Raw genomic sequence first — 25,981 nt, 5'->3', positions numbered from 1 at the left:
TCTCTCTCTCTCTCTCCATCCATCTTCTTTCTAACAAATTTTGCTCTGCCCTCTCTCTTCTCTTCTGCAATTTCGACGGAAAAGGTGGGTGGTCGGAGCAGGCTTTTGGCTTCTGACGCGGTGGCCGGTTGACCACCATGGCCGCGCCAGAGAATAAAAGAAGTTTTTTTTTTTGAATTTTTATTTTATTTCCTTCTCCCTTTCTTCTTTTCTACGGTTCTTCTATAAAAAAAAAGGAAAAAAAAAGAAAGAACTATATATATACGGTAAAGAAAAAGAAACGAGAAGGGTTATACCATTTCATTTTAAATCTGGATCCGTTTCAGACTGTGTTGGGTTTGTTGAGTTCGAATTTGATTTGTGTGGTTAGGATGCGGTTCTTGTGTGGATTTGTGAAAGGATTGTAGTTTGTTTGATGATTGGAATTCGCGACAATTTGCGTGACTGGTTTGCGTCGTAATTTTGTTTCTGTGTGTGTGGGTTTCGTGCAAGTTCTTGTCTGATGATGAATTGTGTATCGATGTTGGGTTTTCGTGAGTTGGTTCCTTGTGGTAATTCTGCAGGTTCTGGGTCTAATGAAATTGTGATTTTGCGGCTTTGGATATGCGGTCCCATTGTCTGTTATTTGCAGGTTGATTTTATAGGGTAGCTTTAAGAATCAAAAAGGAAATAACGTGTTGAACAACACGTTTTGTCCCTGAAAAAATGGCACAACGGCGAGAAGAAATTTTGGATCCTGATGATGATTTTCGGACTTACAAGATGTTTGACATTATAAATAAAATAAATAAATAAAGTAAAAATAATAAAAATAAAAATGATGACTAAAATAAAAAAAATAACAATTAAAATAAAAATTAATAAATTGAAAACATTTTTAATAAAAGATGGAATTTGAAAGTAAAAATAAAATCTAAAAATAAAGAGAGAAGAGGGCCCGAATCGGAACCAAAATGAGGTATTTTAAAAGATCTCTCTGCCGAATTTTTTTCTGAAAATTCAGAGATTGTTATATCATTCAAATTGTTATTATTAATGATGTTATGTTGTGAAGTTGTTGTATGTTGCTGTCTCTGTTGTATTGATTATTAAATCATTAAGTTGCATATGTTGGTCAAGTTGTTTAAGTTGTAAGATGTTGATCCAAATTATTGAAGTCATATGAGATGTCTAAGCTGTTTAAGTTGTAAGACGTTGAGTCCCTGCATACTCATTTAAGTTGAGGGCTTGATGCTCTGTAATGTATATTTATACATATTATGTTGAGGGCTTGATGCCCTGTAAGTTGAGGGCTTGATACCCTGTGAGCCTATTTACGCTCAATACGTTGGGGGCTTGATGCCCTGGTTGGTACCACATGCATGATTAAGAGGTCGTAGTTGCATTTTGTCTAGATGGTTCAAGATGTGTAAGATGTCTAAGTTGCATTGTCGAGTTGAAGTCGTGTCGTTGTTGTTAAGTTGTTATTTACCCATGTGTCGTTAATGAAGTGCTTATGATGTTGATTATGATGTTGTTATGTTGTTTATGATGTTGTTTATGATGTGATTATGTATTATAAGATGATGTTTATGATGTGAAGTATATGATGTATAAGATGATGTTTATGATGTGATGATCTATGTTGGTTATGATTTGATTATTATGTGCTATATGATGATGTATAAAATGTGATGAATATGAAGTTAATAATGATTAGAAGTTGATTGAGTTATTAATGAAGTATTATATGAAGAGTTAATGTTATTAATTGATGAGGTTTAAGATGTTAAATGCTTTTGATGAATTATATGTTTATTATTATTGAATGTGAAATCTCACCCTTTCTGCTTGGAAATGTTGCTCTTTGTATGAGTAACTTGCAGATGATCGAGACTAAGTTGTTGTAGTTGCTGTTGTGAGTGGTTTCCTCCTCACGTGTGTCTTTAGGTGCTCTGATACGTAACGGGAAAGGACTTTGTTGCATGCTTTTCTATTCTTTACGTATTGCTTATGATTTTACATGACTATGTTTTAGATTGGATTTTATGAGACGTTATGATGAGACCTTTGTGCCAAAGACTATTAGATCTTGAAATAAATTCCGCTGCAAAGCATTGAATATTTTGTTATTGAATTTTGATGGATAATTAGTTAATTATTCCGTTTATTATTTTTATTTCAGTTTATTTATTTATTTTATTTTATTATTATTTAAATTCGATTTTTCTTTTTATTATTTATTTTAATATCGTATTTTTATTTAATTATATCTTTTTTATTATTTATTTATTTATTTATCCTTTTTTAAGTTAATACAAATTCAGTCCTTTGTGTCCTGCTGTCAGTCTCAAGGGATTTTTTTCTCCAATCAGATTTCATCACAACCCTAATTTCCCTCTATATAAACCTCTGATTTTTTCAGAGAGAGGGGAAGATCAGATTTTTGGCACACATCTCAAGAGAGACACATATCTCAAACCCTAATTTTTAACAACTCACAAATTTCCATAATCAATTTTTTTCAGAACAGCAACATCATCATTTTCGAATCAAGTCCATCAATACATAATCACACCTCAACAACAACACAATACCCAAAAATCGAAATACACCAGAGCACACAAACTCACTAATTTCGAAAATCATTTACACAATCATATTTTCGAACAATTTACACAATAATAATAACGAGTACATTTTCAAACAACTTAACCACACAACCACATGTTCTAACCGGATCCAAACCACAAATTGTTTTCGAAAAAATAAAAAGAAGGTAATAAGGTTTTTTTCTCTCTTCTTCAAACCTGGATCTAGGGTTTGGTCTTAACCTTTTTAATAAACAATTTTCGAAAAGAAAGGAGAAGAAGAAGAGGTTTATTTTAGTTAAAAAAAATAAAATAAAATTGAATTTTTGTTCCTGCACTGTGGCTCCGCCGCCGGAGGCCGGCCGACCATTGTGCTGAAAATCTTCCCGGCCAGAGAAAGAAGAAGAAGGGGGCAGTTTTGTTTTTATTGAGAAGTTGGAGGATTTTGAGTGTAGAGAGAAAGGGGTTGAGAGAATGAGGTTTTTTTGTTATTGATGGGTATTTATACCCCTTTGAATCCAGTGCGCGCCTCACCGCATTGTTTCTATGCATCCTCGCATCCTTAATCCTTCGATCTAGATCTGGTGGCCTGTGATGTTGCCTCCCTGTGATCAGATATGGGCCTTCTGATTAATCAGATGACCCAAATTCGTCGTTGTTTAGCCCATACTACTTTTCCTTGGCCCATTTTCTGTCACTACTCTTTTACTCATGGACTCCCCATTATTTCTTCTGTACCCTCCTCTTTTTATTATTATGCATGCAAATTTTTTTTTTTGATTTTTGATTTTTTTTATTATCTTTATTTTCTTTAGCATATTAATTTAAGGTTTAACATCATTTCATGCATTTTTATTTTATTTGTCATTTTACTTTATATTTTCCATTTTATTTATTCATTTATACTTTAGAATGTATTTAGGGACAAATGTAAATATAAATGAGAATATTGCATCACATGCATATTTATTTATTTTAGTTTATCTAATGCATTTTATATTTATTTGTTATTTATTATGTTTAGAATGTATTTTAGGGACAAATGTAAATATAAATGAGAAATCTTGCATTGCATGCATATTTATTTATTTCGGTTTTATGGACCAAAACGCCAAAAAAAAAATTAGTTTAGTTCTAATCCAAGGAAAAGGGGAAGGGGACTTTGATTCAACGTCATTATGAAAAATCCCTCGCGCTCTAGTTTATTATATCACGCTTAATTTTTTAGACTTTAATTAGAAAAACACAAAAATCTCAAAAACATTCAAATATTCAAAAACCTCACAAAAAACTTCTTTTTCTAAACAAACCTTGATTTTCAATCAAGTGATTTTCCCATTTTTTTTTTAATTAAACTTCAATCAATTTTAATCATGTTTATACTTTATTTCTTTAACTTAAAATCAATCAATCACACTTCATTTTGTGCCACTTCGGCTTTTTATCCTTAAAATCATTTTCAAACTTTAAAATCAATCAAAAACTTTGTCCCGCTCGGATACGTAGGCAACAGACTTTGTCTTTCCAAATCAACAAAAATAAAAAAAACAATCTTCTTTCTTTCTTTATTGACACTTAACTTTTTTGCAAGTAAGTAAAATTTTAGCAAAAAATAAATAAAAGCAAGAGGTTCCTATAGAGTGCTATAGACGTTTAGGGTCTTGATACCTTCCCTTTACGTAACCAACTACCGAACCTTTAATCTCTAAAAATATAGGGTTTATTCGAACTTTTCCCCTTTTCCTTGGAAAAAATAAAAGCTCGGTGGTGAACTTAAAATTTGTGAGTCAACACTAACCAATAGCTTGATGTCCACCGCGACAGAAATGACAACTTCACTGGGGATCATCCCCTAAGAGGGTTGAGCCTGTCGTGTTCTTATTTATTTTTTGTGCTATATTTTGCTTGTAAATTATAAATACGTGCCTAAATGTTTTTTTTTTCTTCACGTAAATGGTGAGATAAGTCCTACACCCGGACTTAAGGGAAACTTAAGATAAGATGGTGGTATAATCAAAGTACCATTCCGATAGTAAGTCTCGTGCTTTGGTTCATGTGATATAACCCCGCTCAATGGAGGTCTCTTGAAGGTAATATTATGTCGACATGAGTAGTCGTGATTGACATTATTATTTTTAAGTGACCAATGAAGTTGAGGACCTTTAACTTATCTAAGCTTCTTAGGGCGTAGTGCGGTGGCTAATCAAGAGTATTCTTGAATTGGTTGATAGGCGATACTACACTTAAACGAGACTTTTCTACGAATGTTGTTGGACCGGGAGTAGTCCCATAATCCGATAATATTCGGAAGTGGTCAATGACTTTGGGAACTTGGTAGAATCCGTGATTCAGGTACATGTGAAACCGTAGTCCCTACCATACGACGTGTTTTCCCTTTACTCCAACATTATGGACTTAACCTCACACCTATTTTCTTTAGCATAATCATGCATACATGCACTCGTTCATAAATAATTTTTCCATCCAATATTGAAGGACTTAGTCAAGTTTTTGTTGTAAACATCACATATATGGGCCTTGTAAGAAGGAACACCAAGAAATACAACTTCAAAAGTCTTAACTAAGCTTTAGCTTTTGTTAAGAATTTCTTCCTTGGCTTCGTTCTTGTTTTTTGAAAAGGGAACCGATTGCAATATCTTTACAATTTTCAATTAAAACCATGTTCCTCTGCAATGTCTACAATTTACTTTGAAAAGTCTTTCTATAAAATAAAAATTGTCTGCTTTTTTTACATAAGCATCATGCATCATTTTGCATTCATAGCTTCAAGTCAGTGTCTCACACGTTATTTTTCCTATAAAAAGGTCTACTGTAACACCCTGACTTCCCAACAATTATATTAATAAATAAAATCAGAGTTTAAATCAACAACGGAGTGTTACACTGCTTTTCAAAATTTCTTAAATAGAATATAAAACTATTTAATAAACATCCTTCTTAAATGACAATAATTTGCAGCGGAAAATATCTTTCAATGTTAAAACAACTTCCAATAACCCTTGGCACATGGCCTCAACAAAATATCTTTAAAGATTAAAATCCACATTCAACAAGTTCATAATGATACATAAGGAATGAAAACATGACAACAAATTTCCATCCCGTTACGTATCAGAGCCCTAGGACACATGAGCCACCACTTCAAATACTTTTCAATACCTGCAAGTTACCCATGCGAAGGGCAACAATTCCAAGCAGAAGGGGTGAGATTCACAAACAATAATAATAGGTATATAAATCATCAACTTAATTAAATAACATAATTAACAACATTTATCCAATAATAATATTCATACTTCTTCAATTTTAATAACACTTACTAATCCAATCAACAACGACGACACATCAGTATTTAACAACAACTACAACAGCTCATCCAACAACACTTCACTCGACAACATCTACGACAACAACTCATTCAACAACACTCTACAACATCTACAACAACAACTCTCTCAACAACATCTACAACAACAACAACAACTCTCTCAACAACATCTACAACAACAACTCTCATAACATCATCTACAACAGCAACAACGTGGTACTATTTTCAACGGGTTGAATGACTAAGCATTCCGGGGCATAAGCCCTCAACGGTTGAATGACATAGCATTCTAGGGCATGAGCCCTCAACAGTTTCCTAATCATGAAGGACTCAACTTGTGTATATCAGCATACAACTCAACTACGACAACGACAACATAGGCAACAACAACGACCGTGCACAATAACTATGACTCACTCCCCAACTTGGTCAACATCAACAACCTATGACTCCGTTACTTATAATGACAACTCACAACTTACAACCCGAACCAACACATTGTATATTCTAATTGAATGCAGTTAAGTATAAACCAGCATTCATCAACAATCATAATCAATCAACAGCGACACAACAGTATACAACAGCGTGATATAACAGTAGCTTATGCATTTCAACGATGTCTAACATTTTCACATAATCCAAGTAATACTTATACAATTTTATCATATTAATAACCTCAATTTGTCATAACAAGCTTCTCAGATCATCATTTATATCCTATACATCTTTCATTGTTATCCCAAAGTTCAACTCACAACTACTCGTGCGACAAAACCACAAGAAACCTAAACATGGCAGTCTATCAAGCACTAGCTCGCGAGGCGAGAGCCTCTACTCGCCACGGCGAGTTAGGGTAAAACGCTCAAGAATCCATTCTGACTCATTTCCGAGTTCAATGTCATTCTAAAACTTTGCCTAATGATTATGGTACATGTTCAGGCCCTCATAAACATCCAAGGTTAAACTCACAGCTCAAAAATGCGAAATCGTGCAAGCTCTCTGTCCACACTCGCTATGGCGAGTAGACTTGCTCGCTATGGCGAGCTGCGTAGTGCAACTCGCGAGGCGAACAACTCCTGCTCGCGAGGCGAGCGATGATCTTCATCACTCGCTATGGTGAGGATCATCCCTCGGGAGTCGAGCGATGAATATCAGTACGGCCAGATTACAGTTTTTCTCAAAAATTCACCCAAACCCATTGTTCTAACCTTAAACTGATTCTAAACATCAATATATGGAACATCTAAGGTCTGTTCATCATTTCTACATCAATTCACCCTAATCCCATCATTTAATCATCAGTTCTCATCATAACCCTAATTTCCAATTCTCCAAATTTATTCATAACTTTTGTTAAAACATAATCAGAATCATATACACTAAAATTAATGTAAGTTAGCCTCACCCTTACCTTAGATAATCGAAATCGCAGCCCTTCTTGGTTCTCTTCCCTTTTCTTGACTTTTCTCCCTTTTCTCTGTTGTACGTGAAAAACTCTCCCTTTTTCTTATTTTCTAATTCTTTTATAGATATATTCTCCCAATATTCACTTTACTCCCACTAAATTTACTTAATTCTCGTATAACCCCCAAAACTCCAATTAAATCCTATTTCTCACTTATTCTATTAAATAATAAAAATAGTCATTTAATAAAATATACCACACCACAAAATCAACGTAAATCATTTAAAAATCATATAAAAGACTTTAAATCAACTAAAAATAATTAAATAAAAATGGGGCGTTACATCAACCTACTCCGAAAGTGGTCCGACATCCTCATTCAAAGACAACTCGCACCTACAACACTCGTGCAAAACCTTGTTCAGACCAGAGCGCCTCCTCGGGGGCCTAACAAGGTGCCGGTTTGGTATCGATATCACCTCTCTTGTGCCTTCCATGAAGGGGCACCAACTCATGACGTTGAGCACTGTTTCTCTTTGAAGATCAAAGTCCAGAAGTTGATCAAAGCTAACATCCTGTCTTTCAAAGATTGAATTCGGACGTGCAAGTTAACCCGCTATCGGATTATGACACCTATTGTTGACACATGGAGTGTTTAGTCACAATCGGGTCGCTTTTGTTGTTTCTTTGCTTAATACATGCTTTGGTCCCTTAACTTATTTTTGGATTTCATTTTGGTCTCTTAACTTTAAATTGTCTTAAATTGGTCCCTTAAGTATCTCTCCGTTTACGAAAGTGGTCCCGTCCGTTAGTTTTTTTCAAAAAACGTTTAGTTTGTCCAGGTAAGCTTCCACGTAATCATAACGTTACCTTTCTGAGGAGTTAGAGAGAGAATGAAGAAAACTTAGAGAGAGAAGGAGAACGAAAAGCCAGATCGAGAAGTTGAAGAAATCTGCAAAACGAAGAAGAAAAAGCTGGAAACGAAGAAGATTCAGGAAGCAAATCGAAATTCCAGGTTAGTTTCATCATCTTGTTCACGAATCTCATGGGTTTAGGAAGAAAAAAAAAATCTGAATAGGGTTTCGAAACTCTATAGGGTTTTGAAATTTCATTGAATTTTTAACTGATTAAGGCTAATTTCCTATTCTTCCTTGCGAATCTCAAGTTAAAACATGTTTATTTGCCTGATTTGGGTTGCGAAAATTTGTTGAGGGTTTTCAAAAATTTCAATGAATTTGTTTCCTTTTAAGGTTCTGTACACATGGATATGCATGGATTTGGTTTATGTATTGTTTATTCCTTCTCAAAAGTCGATTTTTGTCTGTTGTGTTGAATTTGTATATGTTAAATTAGGGTTTTGTACTGTTGTGTATATAGTGGTCCTGCCTTTTTGTATTTTGTGCATAAAACTGATTATATTTTATTTCCCTTTCTTATTTTAATGATAACAACAGATGGACCAAATTTTTGAGTGTGTTGTACATCATGCTGGGGAATTTAGTTGCTTCATGGACCCTAGCTATGAAGGACTAGTAGAAACACTAGACTGTGACCCAGATGTTTTCTCATACTTTGCTTTGTTAGCTACCTTAAAAAGATTAGGTTATGTTAGTCTTAATTCTCTGTGGTACTTTGATCCTAGTATGGAAGATGGGATGATTCCTCTTAATAGTGATGTTGGGTGTAGAAGGATGCAGAGTATTGCCTATGAATATGATAGGGTTCATTTGTTTGATGTCCACCCTATGTCACAACCTGATATTGTAGCCCTTGACCCATTTTTAGAATATCCTTCTATGGCCCCACCTGCCGCACATGTCCTAACAAATGTTAATGATAAAACTGAGGAGATTCCCACTAGTGTAGGTCCCACTATTGAAGTTAAAAATGCTGAAAATGTTGATAGTGGTGTAAATGGTCCCAACTGTGATGTGAATGAAACTGGGCCTGAGTTGGACTTAAATGACTTTGGCCCAATGATGGATGAGACTGATTTGTTTGGTGAGCATGAGAGTGGACCTGAATTGAATGAATGTGAAATGGGGCCTGATCTGAATGAAGGTGAGACACAACCAGCACATGCATCATCTTCTCAGGCACAAGCAACCTGTGCATCATCTTCTCAAGCACAACCAGCACCAGCAACACAACATTCTCATCAACAACCACAAGCTTCTCATCAACAAGCACAATCTTCTCAGGCGCATACACAAGATTCTCAAGCACAATCATCTCAACCACGAATTCAGAAGAAAATGAGATCACTTAGGAAGAGAAAGAATGTGAATCAAGCCCAACCAGGTTAGACACAAGCTGCTCAGTCACAGACACAACCATCTCAGGCACCAACCCAAAAGAAAATCAGATCACATAGGAAGAGAAAGAATGTGGACCAAGTTGCTGCAACTCAACCAACACAGGTACAAAAGAAAGGAAAGAGGTTGTCAAAGAAGACAGGGGCAGGGTCTGCATCTCAGCCTTAGAAATTAAGCACTATGAATGTCTTTTTGAAATGTAATTTGTGCTATTAAGCACTTTTGAATGTCTTTTTGGTTAACTGGTATTAAGTAGCCTATTAAGTACTAATTGATGTAATATGTGCTATTGACTGATATTAAGCACATATGACTTTATTTTTGGTTAGCAATGTCTATGCACTTTGTAACTGTTAAGCACTTAGTGCTGTAACATTGCTACTACTTTGCTGTAATGCACTTATTAATATATGGAATGATGTGCTATTAAGCACTTTTTAATGCCTTATAGCAGCCTATAATACAGTTTCTGTTATAGCCGTTATAGCAGCCTATAATTGTAGCATTTTATACCAATTCCTGTTACACTATTATATCATCTTAAAAGGTTCTTATCAACATTATGTGCTTGCTTAAACAGAACATCAATAAAACACAATTCATCCAAAATATTGCATTCATTCATTCATCAGAACATTACATTCATAATCAACCTAAACATTCATTCATTCATAACAAAACCAAAATACATTTGTGTCCCTATTTCAAATAAATTCCACTCATCATGGATGTGGTTTTGCAAACTAACACTGTTCCTAAGACCAACACAATCCCAAAGCATACAAATCCAAAAATTAAAGCCATTATCAACCATTTCCTTGTTCTTGCTAAATCACTCTTCAACTTGTTTTTCTTTTTCTTCTGCTTTTCAATCTTCAACTTCTGTTTTTCAATCTTCAAATCCCTTTCATCCATAACATCATCTTCATCAACTAACCTAAAGTAACTGCATCCTTTGTCACTTGAATTTTTATAGTTTCTACAACCCCAAAATTTCTTCCCACAATTTGGATTCAATGCATCAGTTACAGTTCTCACCATAACATTTTCTCCACACCTACAATTTGGTACTGACCTTCTTCTCAAACTAGACCCAACCGAACCAGATCCATATGATGAATCATGAACCCATTGAGTTTTTGTAGTGTGGTTCGACATTTTTAGCTGGAATCTGGACAAAGAAGAAGAAAAAGAATGGTGGGAGAAGGAGGAAGGAAGGATGTCACGATGGAAGAGAAGATTGGGTGAGGAAGGAAAAACAAAACCCTAATTTTCTCTTTTCTTTACCCTTTTATACTGCTGATAGGGTTTTCCATCTCATCAAATTATAGGCCCACGTGTGATGCCAACATTGACAAACTTAACGTTTTTTGAAAAAAACTAACGGACGGGACCACTTTCGTAAACGGAGAGATACTTAAGGGACCAATTTGAGACAATTTAAAGTTAAGGACCAAAATGAAATCCAAAAATAAGTTAAGGGACCAATGCATTTATTAAGCCTTGTTTCTTCTACTACTCATTTGTTCAAAAAATATGTTTGTTTGTTGTTTTCTGCTTTTAAAAAAAATCCTTTCGTTCCACCCGAGATGAAAGTGAACTTGTTTAGGTCTTTTTGCTTCATGTATTTTCCATCATTAATAAAAATTCGTTTTGATCTCGACTTTGTTTTTATTGTGTTTTTTCTAGAAAAATGGTAATTAAAAACCTAAAGAGAATAATCATTTTCAAATATCTGCATATAATCATAACACTTATTTACTTGCTAAAATCAAATCATGCATTGATAAACTCGTTGAACACATTAACCTTGTACTCTCTCCCAACTTTGAGTTCCCTGTGTTCGAAACTGAAGGAGGAGATTGAAAATGTTCCCAATGAGATCTATCGCCTACTCGGGCATCTTAGCCGTCGAAACTGCAAACAAAATATCAAAAAGATTGTCCAGAAGATGGCATTAGTGTACAAAGACTGGCACAAGATGCTACCATTTGCCTTGTATGAGAATTGTACTGTAGGACACACTTCAACAGGGGCAACCCCCTCCTTCCCCTCAGTATACAACATGAACACCAAACTTGATTGAACTTAAACACATTACCGCCTTATGTCATGGACAGTTATATCAAAAGGATGAAGCAAGCTTTCGACAAGAAGGTTCGTCTCCATGAATTTCAAGAAGGATGCTTTGTGCTCAAATATATATATATTCAACATGACTCCATAGGAAAAAGGGATTCCTAATTACAAAGGATGGTGTTAAACTCGCACATCATGTGAATACTGCTGCACTCAAGAAATACTTTGTTAAAAAAAAAACAGCTCGATAAGTCGCAAAACTAAAAAGGTGGCTTAGGCAAAAAAGAGCGTCTCGGTGGACTGAAAACCCGAAAGGACGGTCCAGGCAAAAATTAGAGACATAAATAAAAAAAAATGATTATCCTAATAGGTTGAAAACCCGAAAGGGCGATCAATGCAAAAGTTAAGGTTTATGACAAAGTAACTGCATCAGGTCGGGCGCGATTCACTTGGGGCATATTAGCTGTCAAAAGACCTCAGATTTGAAGCATCTAAACAGTGGAATTCAAAGTTGTTAGGGAGAATAGCGATTATTGTGTTCAATTTACCTTTCCCATATATTTACCATTTTCCAAATTTTGTGATAATCCGTGGAGCCACGTCATTGGTAGGTCACCACACCATTAATCAAATTTGACCATGTGCCCCTTTATTTGGAATTCTCATTTATTCTGTTTACAAAATTTCTTCCATTTTTGATGGTGATACTTGAAGCAAAAAAAAAAAACTTTTTCATGTCTTTTTGAAAAGCATAAACAACAAACATATTCTCTTTAAATTCATGAGTAGTTGGAGCATGCGTCAACATCCGTCTCAAGAATGGATAAATTCTACAGGATAAACATAGTCAAATGCTTGAAAAAAAAGAAAAAAAGTTCGCTAAGTCGAAAACCTGAAAATGTGGCTTAGGCAAAAATGAGTGTCCTAGTGGACTGAAAACCCGAAATGGCGGCCTAGGCAAAAATTTGGGGCACAAAAAAAAAAAAGAATACATTCCTGGTGGACTGAAAACCAAAAGGGCGGTCCAGAAAAAAGTTAGGGATTCAAAAAAGAAAAAACAAAGACAGGTATGATAGTTCAAGTGCGCCAAATGGAAGAATACACCTTATGCTGATTTAGAAATGGTAACTTCTGTCGAAATAAGTGTTTTGATTAATGGGCTTTACCCCATCAGTGGTTTGATCCTTCTCCAATGGTATCATCCCCAATGAAGATTGCCAAGTTGTTGTACTACGATGCCGGTCCTTCCCGTCTTACTTATCCAGTCGTGTTTTGTCAAGTTCACCAGTTATATACGGTCATCCAATCATACACTATACAGACGTACAAGTTGTACATTCATACATTCATGTATTTATTCATTCATGCATACTTAACATATACACAAGTATCTACGTTTGTCACGCCCATATTCCTAATTCACCAATGAATATATAATAATGGCTTAAATATCATTTTCGTCCCTGTAATTTGGGTCCGTTTTGATTTTCGTCCTTGTAAAAAAAAAAGTTTGAAAAACAACCCTGTAAATTTTTTTTTGTTTGAAAAAGGTCCCTGACCCCACATTTTTTATGATATGGCATGGGTTTTGCCACGTGGCAGCCACATAATTAAAAAATTAAAATTATTTTTAAAGTTTTGAAAATTATTTTTTTAAATTAAAAAAATATGAAAATAAATTCAAAAATCATTTAAAAAAATCGAAAAAAAAATGTTAAAATTAAATTTTCGACCATTAATTTTTTTTAATTTGAAAATTATATTTTTTTTCTTCATATTTTTTAAAAAAAATCATTTCATTTTTTTTTCTTCAGAAATTTTAGATTTTATAATTTAAAAAAAAAATTTTTTTTTTGAAAATTATATGATAAAAATAATTTCAGAAAATAATTTTAATATTTTTAAATTTTTTTCAGATTTTTAAATTTTTTTTATATTTTTAAATTTTAAAAACAATTTTTAGAATTTAAAAATTATTTTTTAAAATTTAATATTATGTGGCATGCCACGTCAACACCGCTTGGCATAAGTTGCACAGTCAGCAACTGCCACGTGGCAAAAACCATGCCACATCATCAAAAATGTGGGGTCAGGGACCTTTTTCAAACAATTTTTTTTTTACAGGGATGTAATTCAAAGTTTTTTTTTTACAGGGACGAAATTCAAAACCGACCCAAATTACAGGGACTAATATCATATTTAAGCCTATAATAATTATATAATTATCGTTTCATTAGTAAAATAATATGGATACTCAAATAATAATTAAGATAGAATTAACTCAAAAATCATTTTATCATTCTCACTCCAAGTTTTTATTTTGACAAAAATAAACGATATCATTCATTCAAATTCATAGAGTACATCGATACAATTCAAATTCAAATTCGCTAAAAACAAAAAGGATGAATCTATGAACAAACTCACAACATCCATGTTAATAGCATAAAACAGTGCCAACGTACATATGCCTACAAATATGACTAATATAAATATATTAAAGTCTCTGAAATATTCGTGTCTCCGGATCTGCAACGTTGACGACGACAATGTCAATGTCATTGATCGGATCTGCATTTGCTCAAAGTTAATCTTTCAACCTGAATCAAATAAACACCGCACTAACACGGGAAATAAAAAACACACCGCACAAAGAAAGAAAATTAAAACAAACAGAGTCGTTCAGAGACGACGAAATTACAAAAGCAAATGAAAGAAAACAGAAAATATGTGAAATCACTTATTTAATTAGGATATAAGAAAAAAAACATCTCGGATGGGTGATTTTTGGGTCAAAATTGACCCTAAATCACCCTTCTGACAAGAAGAAGAAGAAGAAGAAGGTGACGGCTAGAGTTTAAGAAGGAGAGGAGAGAGAGGAAGAAAGGGGCATTCTCACTCCAAGTTGGTTGTAAATAAATAGATAAATAAAATGACTAGAATAAAACTCCAAATGAAAAATTAAATGCCGATAGGATATATTTCACATATAGAGTAAGTAAACTTTTGATTTTATATAAAATGAGACAACTGCATTTTTCTTAAATTCTCTACACATGAAATAAGTTGTTGAATAAATCATAAATTAACAAAATGACTAAAATGACATATATAATGTTTATAAAATATTGGGGTCTTACAACAAACTTCAAACATCATCACGAGAATATAAACAAGTAGTCACATTATCAAGTTGAATGCATAACATTCTCACATTTTCACCTTCATCAAATCACACATTTACCACATAGTTACACATAGTCAAGTACACATCTTTCACGTGGACTCATATGTATGCAATGTTCTAACTCGACTTTATATACATGTGATACCATTTTTGGATATCAGAGGTAAGTTCTGAGTGATCCAACCGTCACTTTTCACCGTCGCTTAGACTGACCATAAATGCATGAACATCTTATCATGACTCGACAATGTATAAATACATACAACTCGACAAATTACATCAACAACATCGCCATATTATATATTCACTGTTGCTATGTCATCATCATTAGTTTCAACATCGTATGCCATCATCATATTAACATCGTTATATCATCATCATATCAACATCGTTATACCATCAACATCTCATCATTTAGTTTCATCATTATATAGTTCACATCATCATGTCAAAACATATCAATGTGTATTCACATTATCTCATAATCACATTCACCGTCATTGAATATTCATAACGCATCATTCCACATCATCATGTATACTTCATTAATCATCTAATAAGTTCACAATCATTTCATGATTCAATTATAGTTAAATCACAAGTTCATTACTAGCCATTATAATTGCTAAGTTTACTTCCAGTAGAAGATAGGTTAATTACTCTTACACATCCATAGTATACTCCTATTATTCAAGTTAAGAGGTTTGGGAGCTAACCATGCCTCTTCGGTACCTTTAAAAACATTAATAATTGAAGTGCTACACACAGGGGCTTGCGCACGGTCGTGCATCTTAGGAGTACGGTCGTGCTTCCATCAAAGACACACATGAGCAATGTCGAGAGTAGCACACGGTCCGTATGCTATAGGCAGACGGTCGTGCGCGACTGATAGGGAGGGGAAATACAGTTTTTGCTGCACAACTTGCTTCGGAGAACCTCTTTCGACTCTCAATTTGATCCTATTCATACCAAACTTAAACCAAATCTCAATACTAGCGTTATTTAATCACTTAAACAACAATATCCTCTTAAACAACTTAATTCTACTCATTTTTACCATTAACTAACATGATTTTCAAATGCTTTAAGTATCACTTCAAACCAATTTTTAACATGGTAATTTAAATCCAAACATAGTAACAATAACAACATTTTCTCTTCTTAAATTTCAACACAACAACATTCACCAATTCAAATTATAAAAACCAAAACCACAATGTAGCAACAACTTCCATGAATTTCACCAATTTCACATAACACTCAAAACACCACAACAACAAATTCAAAACATAGAGTTAACATGGTAATTTCATAAATTCACAAATAAACATATACCCATAACCACAACAACATGCTAGATCATAAATTCAACATTATTTCATCACAAGATTCATGAAAGTAGAGAAAAACCATACAACTCATAACTACCAATTTTCTCATAAATCTCATATGGTGAAAATAATCTACTCCCGCACCTCTTAACTCTTCAAAATTAGCCTCCCTCTAGCTGGGTCTCCCTCTCCCCTTGATTCCTTAAGGGGGGTATTTGTTTCAAGGTTAAGAATGACATTTCTGGGAATACATGGCTAGGGAATGATTATACCCATGTTTGTTATGAGGTAGAGAAAAATATATTCATGGCATAAAGGTTCTTGGGAATGAAGTAACTTCCCATAACTTCGATTATTCCCATGTAAAGAGATGTGAATGTGCATTCCCATGATATTCTGCATAGATTAAAAATTATAACTTCCAATTTTCCCAGGAATGTCAAGTTATTTTCCAAACACTTTTTTTTTTTTTAACAAATACCCATGAATCAAATTTTCATATTTTCATTCCCATGTATGTTATTCCTAGGAATAATTTATGTTTCCCCAAAACAAACGCCCCATAAGCTCTCATCTTCTTTCTTAAGGTCTCATCTTCTTTCTCTCTAGATCCCTTTTTCTCTACTCTTGCCTCTATCTTAAAAGTTCGCAAATAATTTTCTAACCCTAATTCATAGAGAGTACCAGTTATTTATATCCACTTATTTTAGGCTGAGTTCTCACAACTCTTAATAGACTTAGTCTCTATTCATTCCTTATAAAGAAAACACTACACAGTTACTTTAATTAAACCTCTATTTTACTCATAGACCCCTATTCTCTTAATTCCTCAAAAACACTCCTTCCCTAATAACTTCTCAAAATACCCTTCACTCCTAAATTACTAAAATACCATTTACTTTACAATTTCTAATAAAAATCAACTAACCCCTCAATTCAACCACATCAAATAAACAAATAAATTCTAAATAATTAAAATAATAATAAACTAAAAACGGGATGTTACATGTGGATTTGTGAGATCATCGTCCAAGGTATTTTTACAAAGTAATGCAATCTATGTTTATCTTTTAAAGTCAATCTCCTTCACTTCTACATTGGAACCTGGAAAACAAATTTTATTGAAAAAACTTCGGGAAATGCGCATGGGCCAGTGACAACACTGCCTTATGCGCAAGAGGCGCATGGCCGGTGCGCAGGAGGCGGTAGCCCCTGTGTGCAAATTCATGCGTTTTTGTCCCGTTTTCGATCGTTTTTCCGTCTAGAAAATCCTAGAAACTTGAAATGAATTTTTTTTTACTTTGTATTTTCTTCAAAAACCTTCTAAGAACAAGTGGTCTTCAATCTTCATATCCTTGATCCTTTATGTGATGTCTTGATTTGTTGATTTACATGATTTCTTACTATAAAACACTAAAAACACCTGTGAAATTGTATGATTTAGGATAGAAGTAAATTACAACGACTCGAGATGTTATCGAGTGTCGGTTTGCAGCAACAATATGGTATGACATTTTCAAGTGGTTCGGGCTTGCATCAGTTTTACCAGTAAACCTTGGCACCCTTGTGGCTTAGGCTAGGGTGCATGACCTTGTTAGGTCTCCTACCGTAGGAGACTTGGATTTCTTTTTTTTTTTTTTTTTTTGTGTAAAATGGATGTAAAGCATTAAGATCTATTTAAAAGCTATTGAATGGTTGTGATTTGGAGATATGTGACCCACTAATATATCATTATTTAAACATATATATTATTTTTTAAAACGCAATTGAATTTAGAATAACATTTAACAAATAGTGCTTTCGCTATTGTCCTAAATTGAATTTTTCATAATTACCATTAAACCCTTAAAATTAAATTTCATTTTAATTAAATTCAACTGTACTCTCCTTTACTGTCAATGAATATTTTTTATATAGTTTTTTTTTTTTTTTTGAAAATTTGTACTAATAGTAATAGGTTTTCTGTGTTTGAATTCACAAAATAAAAATTGCTAAAGAAATTTGTACTTATTAATGAGCTTAGATAACTTTAAAAGTCCATGTGAGATTATCTCAGTTGATATGGACAATGCATAATATATGCAAGATCCGAGATTCAAACCCTGACCACAAAAAAAGAAGATAATTTTGAAAAATGGGTTAAGTTTTGTATTATAATTAAGTTTCGGTGAATTGAACTATCCATAAAATAATCTGAAATAATATTTATAGTTTATTAATGTGAAATGTTAATGCGTGCCCCTAGACACTCTTTTAAACACTTTAAATAGTAAGTTTTAATAAAAAGTTGTGTATTCACTGCATTAGAAATTGTAATAGTTGACTTTTTAAAATAATAATTACTAAATTCTGGATTCTTAAAGAGTGTCCCGGTACACTTGTTAACAAGACCCTTTATTAATTTATGATATATGAATTATTCTTGTAGAATTTAACTCCAAGCTCAATTGTATTTTTTATTTTTGTTTGACAGATTTCTAAAATTAATAATATTAAAGAATAAAAATAATATTTTGGTAGGTCAAGATACCTTTAGATCACAACCGTCCATTACCTTCCAAATATATCTAATGGCTACAAACTAATTTGCATACCAAAAAAATAAAAAAATTTGCTCTCCCACGGTGCAAGACCCATAAGGGTCGCGTACAGGAAACGGCACCTTATGTTTTTTTGCCAAGTTTGAGAAAGCACCCAAAGGGTTGCTGTTGATTTGACTTTGGCCAATATGGGTCAATATGGACCATGAGGAATGAAATTATCTTTTATTCTCTTTTTTTTTTTGGTACTAGTTATCTTTTATTCTAAATAAATAGTCCAAAGTAGAAGAGGTGGTGGATAGAATTAAGCATATATATTGTGAATGGTTTGTGCAAAACAAAAAAAATGATATCCATGTTTATTTTATGAATGGTTTGTGAACCCTTTATAATGCATTGGGAGGTAACTTTGCAAGTTTTTTTTTTTTTTTTTTTTTGAAGAAGCATTATAAGTAAAATTAATATTTGTAATTTACACAAAAATATGAATTATTTATTAGATTTGTATATATGTCACAAGATGTACTCCAACTCCGGGCCAATTTGTAGGAAGTTGGCAATGACAGTACCTAGGTCTAGTGGGAGGAACAGTGGAAATGTGGGATGTAAATGGACATATTATATGGTAGGGAAAAGGACAAATGAGAACAGCTCTGGTAGGGTAAGGTACGTATTAACAAAGCATAACACACAAGCTAAGCTTAACTTGAGGATTTCAATTTCATGCATATCATCAAAAAGACATGAAATAGGGGACTAAGAGGCTGAAACTGATGGAATGAGATAATGGTTTTGATGCGAAAGAGCTTCGTCCTAATGCATGATACTTGTTGGTGGGTTTGGTAACAAACCCTGGCCCTCTCCATTGGACCCATCCTCTAAGATATATTCCTCTCTCTTCTTCTCCCTTCTCTTCCTTACCCCCTAACAATATAACACAATCTTCTTCTTTTTTTCATAACTAATTTAGATAGTAAATCTAGATGTGAGGGAGTTAATATTAGATTCTTACAAAATCGATTTGTAATGTACAAGGCGTTACTTTTTATAAATTTGCTGTAGGTTTTATCTTTATACGATGCGGGATTTGAATTTTTTTTCCTGCTACAATCTCTACGCCTTGCACTATTGGGTTTGTTGCGTGAGTATAGATATTAGTTCATCTAGATAGGTTGCCTCTAATGTCATATTAGTGCATGTTTGCATATGCGTTAAAATCGGCTAAACACAAGTTTGACTAGAAGCTTTAGGATGCGATAATGAACCCATCCACCGCAATTTCAAACGATCACTTAGACTTTTATATTAAACTTAATTTATTTTTACAAAACCTTCTTATAAGGTAAGATGTCATTCTTTATAAACTTATTTTTGAACTTATTTTTAACATGTAAGACTTGAGTTTTTTTCAATATAAAAAGACAAGAAAGTCGATGATGCGATCTCTCTCTTAACATATTAACATTTGTCATTTAAAAAATAAAAAATTAATTGTAAGTCATAGTAACCCATTTGTCTTTAGATTTAATAGATGTACTACATCACAAATCAATCATAAGAACACCGTAAATATATGATTTTATTATGGAATCAGTCACAATTCAATTTGTCACCACACCATGTAATAAGTTTCGTCTTTTCCCAACAGTAAGAACACCTGCCCCATCTACTTCAATTTATTTATGATTTTTATGATTAAAAAACTTTAACTAACATTTTTTTTTTTCAATTTCAAAATGAACCCACTCTAGATTAAATAACCATATGTTATATGAATCTCCATTTCCTAGCCTTTGATAATGGAATCAAGGACATGTAATTCTATTACTATAACTATAATTAAAGACAACTTTATTAGTAAAGGAAACCCCCACTTCTTGTCTCCTAAGTGAGAACCTTATTTATAATTAAGAAAATAATTGCAAGTAATGAGCTTACCTAAGCACTCACTCCAATGGAATATTAGACATGTTAATACAGAGAAGCTAGCATTTTTTTATTGTTTCCTATTATTTATTTTTTTATTTCATTTTCCAAATGCTAAATGCCATTTTGACATCTAATAACTAACATGTATATTCCATCTAGAAAAACTCATCTAGCTGTTTCTCTTTTTCATGTACATAGAAGATAAAACAAATTACTTTCTTTTTTCTTTTCTTTTTTTCTCTCTCCCTCACTCTCTCTCTCTCTCTCTCTCTCTCTCTTTAAATTTAACAGTTGCAACTTTACATATAATAAGGAAAAAAAATTATTGATATATATTGAAGTTGATGTATAGAAATATAGACTCAAACATTTCTTCTCATTTCTCTCACTCTCTTTCCCCTCTCAACGTTTTCTTCCAATTTCCATTTCCTTTTGAAATATTTACATAAAATATTTCATCACAATTTTTGCTTACTCTTCAATTTAGCATAATATGTTTTGCATTGGACTTCAATTTTTGTCATAGTTGCTTTCAAACTTGCACCAAGAGAGAGAAAAACAGCACCAAATATCAATCTTCTCTTGTTATTCAACATGTTGATTTGAGTATCATTCAATAGAAAGCAACTATTAGGTTTTTTGCTTGCAATGATATGGCGTTCTTTCCAGCAAATTTCATGCTACAAACTTCTCATCAAGATGAACATCATCAACCTCCACCATCACTCAACTCAATTATAACCTCATGTGCACCTCAAGATTACCATGGTACTTTCTTTCTCTAGAAAACTCACATAAATATTATTGAGAATTGTCGTTAAATGTAGCCGATGCAGCCTAAGTCGCAATTGCGTTGTTGTTACCACAACATTAAAACCTATTATGTCGTGGCACAGATCGCGGTCGCAGACCTTTATTTAAATCTACCAATGTAATATTAATTTTTATGAGATGAAAGTAATAACATATTTTAAATATTGATGCAGGAGGAGGAGTGTCCTTTTTAGGAAAGAGATCTATGTCATTTTCAGGGATAGAGCTTGGAGAAGAAGCGAATGTCGAGGAAGAATTATCCGATGATGGATCACAGTTAGGGGAGAAGAAGAGAAGGCTTAACATGGAACAAGTGAAGACACTTGAGAAGAGTTTTGAGTTAGGAAACAAGCTTGAACCTGAGAGGAAAATGCAGCTAGCAAGAGCTCTTGGATTGCAGCCAAGACAAATTGCTATATGGTTTCAAAACAGAAGGGCTAGGTGGAAGACAAAACAGTTAGAGAAAGACTATGATGTTCTCAAAAGACAATATGATACTATTAAGGCTGATAATGATGCACTTCAAGCTCAGAATCAAAAACTTCAGACTGAGGTTTGTATTGTAGCTTTTAATTCTTACTCATGATTTTTTTTTTTTTTTTAACGAATCTAAGCGATAAGAGCTGAATTTCAGTGTATACTAATGATCCAATCTAATGCTGTTCTAAAAGATTTCTTTTTTTGTTATGTAAAATTTTCTAAAATTTTGATGTCAAATACTCCCTTCGATCCTATTTATAAGAAAAAGTTAGGTCAACAAAAGTTGATGTATCTGAACTGAATTTTAACCAGATATATCAACTTTTGTTGACCCAAATTTCTTTTAAAAATAGGACCGGAACGAGTACCATATTTGTTAATTTATGTGTATTTTCCAAATGTGTGTTTGTTGTAGAAGATAAAAAGTAGAAGAGAGATAGATAGAAACATAAACAAAGTGTCACTTGAGATGTCTATATTTTGATTTTCAAATAACACAAGAGATGTTCAAGACTTCAACTATTTTGGGTCAACAAGAGATGTTATAAATTTGTGCTATGTGATGTGAGATTGTTTTGATCTTGTACAATAAAGCTTGAGAGCATGATGAGTAGTATTTTGCTTTTTGAATATAAAAGAAATTTCATGATTTTTAGATAACCTTTATTTCCTTTCATCAATTTCACCAACTAATGATAACTTTTACAAAAAGCTGCTTTTTTTCCTATCATTACACAGTTACTTTCCACTCAATGACATGTTTCTTTTGCATGGTTTCCTCATTTTAGTAAAAAAATTAATAATTTAATTCATCATAACATGAGAACTTTATAGTCCAAGCTAAAAAAAAAGCTTTTTACTTGTGTTACTAATTTTCAATGCTTGTTGCAGATATTGGCACTGAAAAATAGAGAACCAACTGAATCAATCAACCTTAATAAAGAAACTGAGGGATCAAGTAGCAACAGAAGTGAAAACAGTTCAGATATCAAGTTGGATATTTCAACAAGAACTCAAGCTATTGATAGTCCTTTATCCACTCAGCAAACAAGCATAAACCTATTTCCATCTTCTTCAAGACCAGCAGGAGTTCCTCATCAGCTCTTTCAAACAAATTCAAGACAAGACATTCAGTGTCAAAAGATTGATCACATGGTTAAAGAAGAAAGCTTGAGTAACATGTTTTGTGCCATGGATGATCAATCTGGACTATGGCCATGGTTGGAGCAACAACACTTCAATTAATTCATCAAATAAAGGGAAGGAGAAATAGTTTTCAGATTGGAGTTTTCTTTTATGAAATCAAAAGTGCATGTTTGGATAAGATCGAGTTTAATAGAATTACAGTGTCACAGTAATTTTTACTATTAAAAAAAAGTACTTTGAAATTTCAACAAACTGACGATGTTACTGTGATTTCATCAAACTCAGTGTGATTCCGAACATTCACCGTCAATTGCTAAAGTTGAAAAACCTTGTTTTGGTAAACTTGATGTATAGAATAGGATTTATATCAAGCATAATTTTTCTGGTTGAGGTTGATAATTTTTCTATAAAATAATAAAAGGGTTCTTTCTTTTTTTTTTTTCTTTTTTTTCATTTGGTTGATTATAATATGACATGTTATGTTTAAATTTTGATAGTAATAGATCATGGAGAAAATTTTCAATTAAATATTTGATAGTACTAGTTGGTGTCTGATTGCATGCAATTATTTAATGGCCCACAGAAATAAAGGAAGAGATTCTTGTTACATTTTTTTATCATTTTCTAAATCCAATAATTTTTGCTTCCTTTTGAATCAATACATATGTACTAGCTAGCTAGTGGAATTTTTTTTGCCTAGCTCTAATGAAGCTAATTAGTTAAAGAATATTTTATGGTGATATCAACATCATAAATTTGTTGTAAGGGTGAACAAAATCCGGTGGAAATTGACAAAAGTGTAGATAAAAAAGGGAAAAGGGAATCAAGCACACATTCCAAGAGAGAAAAAAGACAAAGAGATGAAAATGGTTGGAATGAAACAAAGAGAGTGGGAAATGGTCATATTCTCGTGAATGAGACATTGTCGATTTTCTTTGTTTCATGACAAACAAAGGAGTGGGAAGTCTTGATTCACTGTTTTCATGTGAAGTCACTTGTCAACTACTTTCAATTCATGTCTCTTTAGCATCTCTCATTGTTTTCCTTTCTGTGGATAATATACAAATTGGGTCACCTGTATACATACAATTGAGACGGTTTCTTTTCTGATATTCAATATCTCTTAGAAGCATAAGTAAATGACTAAAAAATTCAGCAAGAGTTAACTGCTGTCGGATTATTAGTTATGAGTCAGCGGTAATTATCGTTGGGGGGTATTTTAGTATTTAACTTGTGTTTATAGGAAGTTTCTGATGTCGCTTTTCTGATATCCAATATGTCTTGGAAACACAAGTAAATGACTAAAAAACCCAACAGTAATTAACTGCTGTCGACTTTTTTAATTATAAGTCGGTGGTAGTTAACTACCGTTGGAGGATATTTTAGTATTTTACTTGTGTTTTTAGAAAGTTTGTGATGTTAAAATAACAATTGTCTACAATTGGGTCTACAAAACTGATTGATTGATCAAGGTTTTTGAAGACACCTGTTTGATCAAAATTTATTAGGAGTTTGAGTCATAAGGGGGGCAAATATCTAACATTACATTTTCCTAACATTTTGTGTGTTTGGAATGGCTTTGTCTTTTTTAATACTCTGGCAAAAAATCATGTCACCGTGAAAGTTAGGAATTCAATCTTCTCTCTTTTCACAATTTTATGCTGGATTGACCTTCAAACGCATAAATTATCCATTAGTCGTCAGACCAAACATCGCGAGACCAAACATATATTTGGTCTAAAAAAAACTTTAATATTATACAGCTAAACTCTTATTTTTGAACTTATACTTGATAAAATACTTTGTATTTTTTATTAAAAATGCTTAGTATTTCAAATTAAGAGTTACTAAAGAAGAAAGTTGATCAATCTTATCTTAATTTGACGTTTTTTATTTGTGCTAGAAATAACATCGTAAAAATAATCAAATCACAATAGTCACATATTAACCTTAATTTATATGTGTTTCATGAACTTGAGTACAATAAATTTGATGAAAAAAAATTACTGTCTTTTTATTTATAATATTAAAATACTTAACTTGAGAAAAGGAAAGAAAATTGGCATGTACACAAACAATCCATTATTCTACATGAATATTTATTACAACAGAACTGTTCATTGACTTTTCAAACAACTTTTCAGGTCAAGACAACACTATTTTAGAGTATCAAATTGAATGGGTAATTTAGTGTACTGCATATGATTGTTACGTGTTTTATGCTAATCTAGTTAGGATCAGTTATGTATATTATGATGCATTCACACTAAGATGTGAAAGGCTTGTTTGTTTATTTATTTATTTACTAGCGAAAACACGGCACTCATGTGTCCGGCTTTCCGCTCTTTTTATCGCGCTAACGTTTAAAAATTATTAACAGTGTTTTTTGTATGAAATTTGATTTGGGTTAAAACTAAAAATATAAATGTTTTTGCTTTCAAGTTATAACAAACCAAAATAACCATGATTATTTATTTCAATGACACCAATAATATAACTAAAAAAATATAATCTATTTTTTTAATGAAACTAACAACGATCTTTATTATAGAAAAAATTGTTTAAAGGTATAATTGAGATAATGAAAAAGTAAGTATAAATATATTAATCTAGTTTGTTACACTTTTTAAATGATAAAGGAAAAAAAATAAACATATATATATATATATATATATATATATATTCATATTGTATTTGTTACATTTTTTTAATATTTAATATTATTATTATCTATTTGTTACATGTGTTATTTGTATATACAAAATGAAGGACATTTTTTGAAAGAAAAATTCAACCCAAAAGAACTTAAAGAGATAATTTTCGTTATATATATA

At 32.6% G+C, this 25,981-nt stretch overlaps 1 protein-coding gene across 1 annotated transcript; it reads left to right on the top strand.

Moving 5' to 3' along the window:
• Nucleotides 1-21,046: 21,046 nt before the first annotated feature.
• LOC25502739 (homeobox-leucine zipper protein ATHB-13) lies at nucleotides 21,047-23,584 on the top strand. The gene is made up of 3 exons (XM_013590295.3): nucleotides 21,047-21,476; nucleotides 21,695-22,074; nucleotides 22,893-23,584. The coding sequence occupies exons 1-3, from the start codon at nucleotides 21,362-21,364 to the stop codon at nucleotides 23,244-23,246; spliced, it is 849 nt and encodes a 282-aa protein (XP_013445749.1). The 5' UTR covers nucleotides 21,047-21,361; the 3' UTR covers nucleotides 23,247-23,584.
• The last annotated feature ends 2,397 nt before the right edge of the window (nucleotides 23,585-25,981 follow it).

This window comes from Medicago truncatula, chromosome 8 (assembly GCF_003473485.1).
Source record: "Medicago truncatula cultivar Jemalong A17 chromosome 8, MtrunA17r5.0-ANR, whole genome shotgun sequence".
Classification (NCBI taxonomy): Eukaryota; Viridiplantae; Streptophyta; class Magnoliopsida; order Fabales; family Fabaceae; genus Medicago; species Medicago truncatula.
Note: the sequence above shows the minus strand (reverse complement) of the source record. Positions and strands in the feature narration are given on the sequence as shown.